Raw genomic sequence first — 10,095 nt, forward strand, 5'->3', positions numbered from 1 at the left:
GTTTGCCAGCGACCTAGGAAGTGACAGCGCAGAAACTCTTGTTTCTCTTGGAGCTTCAGGAAGCCCTGGAGTCGGGCGTGTTCTCTGCACCCTGCCGACCGCCCTCCAGCAAGGCTCGTACGGCTTGCGACTTCCTTAGTGGTGGCCCACCGCCAGCGTACCTAAAGTCCTAATTTTTGCCACCAGGCAGAGTGAAATGGCATTTCGTTGTGATTCTCCTCTTTCCAATCCCTGGGGGTTCTGGATGTCTTTCACATTGTGTGCATCTCCTGCTCATATCTGTGGCTTATTTTTCCCCTTGGGATACACAGGGTACTTAGACCAGATATCCTAAATTCTCATTTTGCCAGATCCATTAACTTTTCACTTTATACTTTGAGCTTTTGGTGTCGTGTTTGAAAAGTCTCCTCCTCCTACTCTATATACTCCATATTAGCTATGGTGCTGCCGTTCACTTTTAGGTTTCTATTCTGAGCCCATCTTAGGTATTTTGAGCCAGTTTTTCCATCACAGGCTGTTAAACAACTCTTATTTCACGGATGAGGAAACTGAGCAACCTCCCCCCCCCCCCCGCCTCCCCCACCACACACCCAGAGGAAACAACTTGTATAGAGCCGCAGGGGGTGTTGCTCTCTGCTGAGACAAATCTGCACTCTTCCAGCACACCGCGCCCATTCCCCAACCCTCAGGCTGAGGGACTGGAACTTGGTGGCTCACTTAGGACTGGGTGGGTGAGGCCTGGGTCAGGGTCCCTGCGCGAGCCTCTGCTGCCATCTACAGGCCACTGTCAGGACTGCAGGCACTGAGGCCTCGGCCCCTCCCGTGCCTCGGAGACCTTCCTGCTGTTGGTAGGATTGGGCCCAGACAGCTCTCCCACCAACTTCCCCATACCCCAGCACACACGCAGGTGGATGCACGTGGACTCCTGGGCTGAAGATCCAAGGCTCTTCAGATCAGCAGTTCCTGGAGAACTGGCACCTGCTCTGTACAGGGGTTGAGCCAGAAGAAAGGGCCCGGCACTCTGCCCTGTCGCCTTGAGACAACCTTCAGGCTAGAAGAGTTTGGTGAAACAGAAACCCTGACGATGGCCTCAACTTACTGAACCCTTTTCTTGGATCAGACACTGAGAGGGTGTTCTACCTGGGAACTCCATGATCTCACTGGGACCAGAGGCGACAGGGTTATACCCACGTCATGCAGTCTACAGGACAGACACGCAAGACAGACAAGACCTGAGAGATCAAGCAACCAGCCTGAGATCAGTAAGTCTCATGGCAGGGTCTCCATCCGAACCCCCAGAGAACAATTCCAGGGCCCAGCTCTCACCCTCAAATGATGCCCTCCTGTCCTGTGCCTTCCTGTCCCCTCCCACATCCACTTGTACAAATATGCTCTTACACATGTTCACAGATGCACAAGCACAGATTTGCACATGTGTACAGACACATGGGCATACATATGCACCACACACACACACACACACACACACTCACATTTATGCCCAGCTGGACCCAGACCTCGGTCCCTGAGCCCCATCTCAGAATCTGATCTAAGATCTCAGAGATTTGGAGGAAGCTCCGTGATCTGGAAGCTTCTACAGCTTGGAGAGTGGAGATGGATCCTCCCTCTAAAGGTGATGGTTTGGGCCAGATGAACCCAAAGCTGAGCAAGATCTTTCTGGACAAGCAGGGTCCTACTCACAAGCAGAGCGCTGAGGGTGGGGGCTGGCTCCTTTCCCAGCCAAATTATCTCAGTGTATGCTGTGATTGCTATCTTAGTTTCTAAAAATCGAATCTGATTATAATTGTTCTAAACATCTTATAATTGTATTTTTTAAGTGATCTCTTTTTAATTCAAATTTTACTTGCATAAGTAAAACTTCCTTGTTACAATAAATTCAGACCATAGGGAAATGTGAAAAGTAAGCAGTGGTGGTGATCCCTGTCCCTTTACAGTCTCCACCACCAATGCCAATGCTTACACAAGCACACACACATGTCCCACATAGGTCCATCATAGATGTTCTGAACTATTGATTCAACCCAAGAGACTCAGAATACATGGTTTCCCCTAGATGCTCATTTTCTAGCAACCACTTGCATACTGGTGTGAGAATTCACTATTTGGGATGGCTGGGCCAGGATAGGGGTGGGTTCATGGTGGCAGACTTTGTTAAAGGGGTCCAGTGTGTGTGTGCGCGCGCGTTTATCAAGGAGTAGGGATGGGGAGTAGAGGACTGAATATACATACCCCCGACACATATACACACATACACACCTGTGTGGACTATTCTTCAGGGAGAGGAAAGGCTGAAATGAGGAGACTAGAGAGACCAAATGAGCCACACTTTGAGGAAGGCACTGCTGTGTATTATTATTGTGATGACCCATCTTGTGACTACTCCTGGTGGGGAGGAGCAGGGACTCCCTGCAGCAAGGTGCAAGGAGTGCCAGGAGGGGTTATCCTGGAGAGAACAAGAAAATTTGACAAGTGAAACTGAGAGGAATTACCACTGGGTGGCATTGTGGGCCCAGCAGTCAGAGCAGGGTTGGGTAGGGAGTAACCAGAGCAGGAATGGTGATAAGATGGCCAGGAACCCACAACACCTGGGGCAAAACAGGGGCACACCACATACCAAGCAGAGACGTGAGGTGCTTAACTCTGTCAAATTCACAAAAGGTGGTTGGAGGGCAAAATCCTTGGGGCCCTTTAACCCACAGAACTGCTTAATCACTGACATCTGTAAGGGAGCTTCCAAGGGGACAGCTGTGGTGCTCTGACATTGACTGGCAGGGAAGCTTCACCGAGGGCCTTAAAGCTGGACCTTGAAGGATACCTAAGAGTTGTTAGGTCAGGGCACCTAGATAGGATGGGTGGGGGGGGGTGGACTGGGCTCCAAGCACCAACTCACCACTTGCCAGCTGTGAGATTCAGGGTACATTTTAACTTCTCTGTGCCTCCATCTCCTCACCTGTGAAGAGGACCCAATATGTAGTGGTTAGATGAGGCTGGAAATCACTGATATAGTACATGGCACATACTAAGTGTCCAGTTAGAGGGAACAAGTAGTCCCGGGACAGAGAGCTTGGGATTTGGTCCCATAGAGACCCAGGTTCAAATCTTAGTTCTGTTGCTTGGCAGCTGTGAAACCCCTTTGTCTTCATAGTGATGGGGGCGGTAGAGAGTTTCTACTGAAGAGACTGCACCCTGCATAGGTGCCCCATGGTGGGGTCTCCCAGTGCCCCAGCCATCAAGTGGGTAATGAGGTCGCCACACCTGCCCCCATCCCAAAGTTGGGGTGCGCCTTCTCCCCCAACTCTTTCAGAGAAAACGTTCTCGCTGTGGTGGATCCTTGACCCCCGAGGACCTGTTCGGATCTGAGGCCCCCCTCTGCACTCCTCCCCTCCTCCTATGTTCTCAAAACCCCCACCCCATGCCACTCACTTCCCCACCACCCCACGCAGAGTCCGGGGATCCAAATGCGGCCGCAGGGGGCGCTTGCACGGCAGACCGGCCGCTATGGGAGCGGCGCTAGCTGGGAGGACAGGCCCGTGACCCTGCTCTTGCCCTGCCACCAGGTCAACAGAGAGATAAAGGCGCCGGTCCCCAACGAAGCGGAAGCGGAATGCCCAAAAGAAGTCTGGGCTCGGCCAGGTACAACCCCTACGCCTCCCCGGCCTTCTCCAACCGGGTCTTTCCCTACTGGCGTCGAGGTCACGTTCAACCCAGCTCTTTCCTCAGCCTCCTATCCCAAGGCTGCAATTGGCCCGCCCCGGCCACTCGGCTCCGCCCCCCGAGCTGCGATTGGTCGGCGAGCGGGACCCCGCCCCATTTTCCTGGAAAGTTCTTGGAAATCTGTCAAAGGTGTTTCCTTTAGCGGCCCCCAGCGCCGCGCTAGGCAGCCGCCGCGCCCCCGCCCCGCCGCTCCCCGGCCCGGCTGCACGGCCGGCGGTTCTAGGAAGACGTCGTTTCCGGGAAGGGCCGGGACACGGAGGACAAAAGATTAGGCGGCCGCCCCGCCCCGCCTCCCGGCCCGCCCCCCGCGCCCTCCCGGCCCGCCGCCCGCGCCGCCGCCTCCAGTCCCAGCCCGCCGCGGGTGCGCCGGGGAGCCTGCCCGCGAGCGAGAGCTGCGCCCCCGGGTCCCTCCAGCCGCCGCCGTCCCGGCCGAGCCCCAGCTCCGGAGCTGCCGCCGCCGCTGCCGGGACATGGTCCTCTGCGTGCAGGGGTAAGCGCGCTCGCCGCCCCCCGCCAGCCCGCCCCCGGCCCCGGCGCCCCGCGGCCTGTGCGGAGACTGCCGAGCGCCGCGTGCTCGCTGCCGGCCGTGGGAGGGCCTGACGGGTCGGAGATGAGCGGGTGCAGGGGGACCTCGGGGTGACCAGCGGGAGCGGGGGGGCCCGACACGGGAGGTCGGCTGGCGGCGGGGTGGGCCAACCCTGGGTGCTGGCTGGAGCCGTTGACCGCCAGCCGGCGAAGCTCGTCCTCCAGGCGCTGGCTCCCCCGCCCCGAGCTCTCTACCTCGCCCGCGGGGCCCGAGGCCGCGGGGCCTCCTGGTGACCTTGGGCTAGCCCCTGCCCCCTCCGCCCCACCCGCCGTGCTGCCGTGGGCCAGCAATTAGGCTCTTCTTGGGAAGCCGGCCTGAGATCCTCGCCTCCCCCCAGGTTGGCCCCTGCCGACCAGCAGCTCTTGGAGAGTCTGATCTGGGCCTAATTTTGCCTGTGGTGCCCCATCATTGCCTCACCCCTCCTTTCGGCCCAGTCTGGGATCTCAATGTGAGGACTTGGCGCCTGCCTCCCTTCTCCAACTTTCCCCCCAAAGACTGGGGTAGGGTGGGGACTGATAAAAGACAGAGTCTTGGCCTCAACTGAGCATTCTTGGTACATTCCTTCCGCCTCAGCATCCCTTTCAACCAATAGGTCTGATGCTCTCCGGACTGATCTGACAGGAACTCAGAAAGCTCCAGGGAGATAGAAAGGAGAGATGAGTGTGTTCCCCACCCAGGGAGAGCTGGGAGGCCCAGTGACTGTTGTTATCAGAACTGGCATAGTACCAAGTGAAGAAGGGTGGAAGGTGGGGCCAGGCTGAAGTGTCCCTTGCTCTGAGCAGTTGCCAGGGGGGAGGGCTGGAGGTGCTAGGAAGACTACACTACTATACTTTTCCCCCTAATTGTCTCCAGTATCTCCTCTGAATTTTGGGACTCCTAAACACCCCCACACCCTTGTCCTCAGGACCCTTCCCCCAATTCTGGGGTCCTACATTCTCTTTTTACTTTGTTCCAGATGAAGCACTTTGGAACCTCAGGGCCAGTGTTCACAGTCAGGGAGCAAGATTTTTAAGACCTCCACATGCACAGCCACAAACCAGCTGGTGCCCTCCTGGGGTAGGGGACAGAGACTCCCAAATGTAGATTTGGGCAGCCGGCTTTGTGTGAGGGGTCCACCCTTAGGGCGGAGTAGGCTCCACTGGCATGTGTCCCCAGTCAGGACTCACAGGTTGCGCTCTGCAACAGGCACACACACGTACAGGCCACCCACACCTGGAACACACCAGCCATCACCACCACCATCACGATGACAGTTGTGGACACACCCCTCCTCAGATACACAGTCCTCAGGAGGTTGTGGAGACCAATATAGCTGGGTTTTTTACTTTTTTTTTTTTTTAAGATATTGATTTATTGATTTGTTCATGAGACACACAGAGAGAGGGGCAGAGACACAGGCAGAGGGAGAAGCAGGCTCCTTATAGTGAGCCTGATGTGTGGGACTTGATTCCAGAACCCCAGGATTACGACCTGAGCCAAAGGCAGATGCTCAACCACTAAACCACCCAGGCGTCCCCAATACAACCGTTCACACACCCAGACACCACATTGACTCTAGAGGTGCCCACACCTACAAGTGCCCTGCTAAGCTGCCTGGAGATGGCCAGAGCTCCTATAATGCACCCAGAGTGGGTGTGGGAAAGTATTAGGCAGGCTGTGGTGAGCCGGGGTCCTACAGCCCCTTCTCCTTATTTGTCAAAATCTTCTAACGCTCACCTATAACCTACACTGTGAGATCTGGCTCTTCTGCCTGCATCCTGCCAAGGCTTCTGTCCACCTCTCTCTGCCGCATAAGAAACCTGGCACTGTTCACCCATACTGTCATCTCTGCCTGGAGTGTCTTCCCCCCTGCTCCTTCCTTTGGCCTGACAGACTCAGCTCAGCAACAGGCAGACCTTGACTCCCCCATGACACCCTTTGCTTTTATGACTTTGGATTATAAATTCTCCTGGAATGCAAGCCCCATGGTTTTGTTATCTTGGTGTCCTGAGGCCCAGGAGGGGACCAGACCGAGAACTGGGGCCTGAGGATATTATTTCCTGAGAACTGAGTTAGGACCAGTGGTCTCTTCCTTGGGAGCCAGGGCCTACACCCCTCACTCCCAGAAAGCCCCAGGATCACCAAACTGGATGACCTGTCCCTAGAGAAAGTCTACTGCTCAGAGTGAGGCTGGCTCAGCAACCCAACTCTAGCCACCTGGGAATATGGTATAGCCAAACCCCTCAGGATCTGGACAGGTCACATCCCTTGTTAGGGGATGGAGAAGCTGAATAGCCCTAGTGAATAGCAAGGTTTACATAGGATCATAAAGCCTAGTAGGGCTGGCTTGCCAGGGTGAGATCTGGAATGTGGAATGGGTACCCTGCCCTTTGCTGGGAGCTCATGTTTATGGGAGGTGGGATGTTTCAGTGCCTTCGGAGAATACTGTCCACCCTAGACCCTTAGCTAGGAGGAGGAAGAGACAGGATAGGAGTCTGACCTGTTTGGGGAGATTGTTCCAGACTCTCAGCCCTAGCCAGTGTGGACCTTGGTCCCTCCGACAAATACTCCTGTCCATTGGAGGTAGCATGTAACCTCAGGCATCCTCCCATAGTTTGGGGGCCTCTCTGGAGCACTCCATGAAGGCCCCAGCCATGGCACAAGCAGGACCAGTGCTTTCTGATCAGCCCACCGCAGCTTACAGGGCACAAACGTGAGGCTTCTTTGCACTGGATCTTAGCAGTGGCAGAGACACCAGTTGCCCATTCTGAGCTGGAAATGCCTATAGGGAATGATCTGTGTTTCCGGTTGGTGCAAAATAGAGACTAATTACTGTTCAATAAATACAGGAAGGTGGAGAAGTCTGTTTCAAAAGAGAATCAACATGGGGAGAAGGCATCAAGGAGGCTTTTGTGATAACTGGGAGGTGTGGTGTGCTGACCTCATTGAGCCCATGAGTGGGCAGAGGGGAAACTGAGGTGCGAAATGGACTAGCCAGAGGTCATGTAGCTGTCCGGGGTGCAGTGGATCTCTGGAAATAGGGAGCGCACAGAGCTGACACTCACTGCCCATCCAACCCCTTCTAGACCTTGTTCTTTGCTGGCTGTGGAGCGGATCGGGCAGCGGGCCCTGTGGGCCCAGTCCCTGGAGCTGCCCGAACCAGCTATGCAGCCCTTGCCTGCCGGGGCCTTTCTGGAGGAGGTGACAGAGGAGACCCCAGCCGAGCCAGAGAGTGAGCCCAAGGTGCTGGACCCTGAGGAGGATCTGCTATGCATAGCCAAGACCTTCTCTTACCTTCGGGAATCTGGTGAGTTTGAGGAGGGAAGCAGGCTGGATGTTCTGGGAAGTCCACTGGGGAAAGCTTAGCTCTGTCTGCTGAGTCTGATTTGAGAGACATGGCCCCGCCCAGGAGAGTCTGATAGGGGAGGTGCAGCCCTCCCCAGGAAGCATAAATGGGGAGGCAGCGTCCTCCCCTGCCCTGCCCTGCCCCGCATCGGTGCCCCCAGCTAAATTCCCCTGTAACCAGTCTCTTGGCCCCCTCTCCACTTGCCTAGGCTGGTATTGGGGTTCCATTACCGCCAGTGAGGCCCGGCAACACCTGCAGAAGATGCCAGAGGGCACATTCCTAGTACGTGACAGCACCCACCCCAGCTACCTATTCACACTGTCGGTCAAAACCACCCGAGGCCCCACCAACGTGCGCATCGAGTATGCCGACTCCAGCTTCCGCCTGGACTCCAACTGCCTGTCCAGGCCGCGCATCCTGGCCTTCCCCGACGTGGTCAGCCTTGTGCAGCACTACGTGGCCTCCTGTGCCACTGACACCCGAGGTGACAGCCCTGACCCTGCACCCACCCCGGCCCTGCCTACGCCTAAGGAAGATGTGCCCGGGGACGCAGCGCCGCCTGCCCCCGCAGTCACCGCCGTACACCTAAGGCTGGTACAGCCCTTTGTGCGCAGAAGCAGCGCCCGCAGCCTGCAGCACCTGTGCCGCCTTGTCATCAACCGTCTGGTGCCCGACGTAGACTGCCTGCCACTGCCCCGGCGCATGGCCGACTACCTCCGGCAGTACCCCTTCCAGCTCTGATCCGTCTGAGCATCTGCCTAGCCTCCCCCAACTGTACCCTGGAGGGGACAGCGGCCCCAGCTGGACTCGGGCCCCCCGGCACCCCTCCTCCAGTCATCCTGGTGATTGCATGCACCTGATAGCTGGACCAGGAAGAGTCCGCAGGAACAAGGCTGGGGGTGAGGGGTAGAGAAAAGCATCACACAGTTTGGAGGTCAACACCCCCAGCATCCTTGTGGCTCTGTTGTGGTGAGCCATGTGTCAGAAAAGAGGGAGACAGGCAGGACCTTGTCTCACCCTGTGGGCTCGGCCCAGGCCCCCACTCGCCCACTCTGGCCTCCTGAACTGTGTAGACTTTGCTGGCCCCGGTTTTTCAGTCCACAGGGTGGGGCAGGCCCCCTCCTTCCTGCCTCCCTGTCTCAGGGAGGATGGCAGCCAGAGGAACTGAGGTTGACAGTGACAGTCCCCTTATGGGGTAACAGGCCAGGCTGGGGGACTGCAAAGTTAACCTGTATTTATTTATTTATTCTCCTTGGGGTGGCCTCGAGGTGAGCCAACCCCACCTCTCTGCCCTGAGCCCTGAGCTCTGGAGACCCCAGCTCTGCCCCAGCTTCTCTGGTTCCTCTTTGCGGAGAGCCCCATCCTGAGACATGTTGCTGGACCCAAGGCAGTTCTGGCTCTCCTGGCGCTGACCCACCCAACCTGTGAATGTGTCCCCGGTCTTCTGCCCCCAGCCCTGCTTTGGGAGGGTGGGTAAATAGACAAGAGATTGGAGCCAAAGCGTCAGTGCCCAGCAGAGCCTGCCGCTCGCCCCTTGCAGGGCAGAGCCCTATCTGCACAGAGCTGATCTGGCTGGGCTGCAGGCCTGCAGAAGACTGTGTGCTGTGTCAGGAAGCGGTGTCTGGCTCAAGGGCCACCGCTCCAGGTCTGCTGGGCCTGCTTTCTGCCCAGGAAGGTGCCTGCACATGAAAGGGAAAGAAATACATATCTGATAAGACTTTATAAAAGAATTATTATAACAAGCAAAACCCAGTTTGGTAGTCTTTTTCTTCTACTGATTTTTCTGTATTGACAATAAAATTGTACTTTTCATTTAAGGAGCCCCCAGTGGGTCCTCTTTTGAGTTCTTACACTATTCGTCCCTTTTGATATTATTATTATCCCCTACTCTATGTCTGGGTCAGCTGGGGCCCAGTGACCGTATGTGGCTGAGCAGGGCCTGCTAGGGGACTCACTAAAGAGTGGATGTGACCAGGGGGCAGCCTTTCTCTCTCACTACCTCTTATTCCCCTTGGAGGTTGGGAGGCAGGAGGTGAAGGCCAGCTGGACTGCCCGCAGGGTCACTGACCAGGCCACTGCCAAGTAGGGGGTGATGGCGGAAGAGCACCAGACCCAAGAGATGTGTAAACAGGAGATGTCAATGAAAAATTGAAAGTGGAGAATGCTGGGGGATGGGTGCTGTGGGGGCGTCCACTCCTGGGGACAGTGTCTTTTGAGATGAGGAGGTCAACAGAGAAGTCAGGGCCAGTCTTTCCAGGGAGAAGGTACAGGGACTGCAAAGGCACCAGGGCACGACTGGGAAGCTCATTCCCAACCATAAGGAGGCGTAGGGAAGGCTCATTCTGTGTGGTGGAGCAGAACAGTGGAGTTGGGGAGAGCGGTCAATAAGCTGGCAGAGCCCCGGGGGACCCAGAAGGGTTCTGGCACAGGCTAGCTGGAATTGGGGGAC

At 56.4% G+C, this 10,095-nt stretch overlaps 1 protein-coding gene and 1 long non-coding RNA gene across 3 annotated transcripts; one reads left to right on the top strand and one right to left on the bottom strand.

Annotated features, from left to right (window-relative positions):
• Nucleotides 1-2,347: 2,347 nt before the first annotated feature.
• Nucleotides 2,348-3,674, bottom strand: LOC140610252 (uncharacterized). Its single transcript, XR_012011983.1, has 4 exons — nt 3,445-3,674; nt 2,912-2,971; nt 2,636-2,824; nt 2,348-2,464 (listed from the first exon to the last, which is right to left on the bottom strand). It is a non-coding gene; the product is annotated as an uncharacterized lncRNA (long non-coding RNA).
• Nucleotides 3,675-4,066: 392 nt separating this feature from the next.
• On the top strand, nt 4,067-9,463 carry CISH (cytokine inducible SH2 containing protein). 2 transcript variants are annotated; one of them, XM_072786082.1, is made up of 3 exons: nt 4,067-4,225; nt 7,387-7,607; nt 7,855-9,463. In XM_072786082.1, exons 1-3 carry the CDS (start codon nt 4,206-4,208, stop codon nt 8,385-8,387), a joined length of 774 nt encoding a protein of 257 aa, XP_072642183.1. In that variant the 5' UTR covers nt 4,067-4,205; the 3' UTR covers nt 8,388-9,463. The 2 variants fall into 2 exon arrangements, with proteins under 2 accessions (XP_072642183.1, XP_072642184.1); XM_072786083.1 differs by lacking the exon at nt 4,067-4,225 and adding an exon at nt 5,349-5,594 and having other exon boundaries at nt 7,383-7,607.
• The last annotated feature ends 632 nt before the right edge of the window (nt 9,464-10,095 follow it).

The sequence above is a fragment of the Canis lupus genome, chromosome 19, assembly GCF_048164855.1.
Source record: "Canis lupus baileyi chromosome 19, mCanLup2.hap1, whole genome shotgun sequence".
Taxonomy (NCBI): domain Eukaryota; kingdom Metazoa; phylum Chordata; class Mammalia; order Carnivora; family Canidae; genus Canis; species Canis lupus.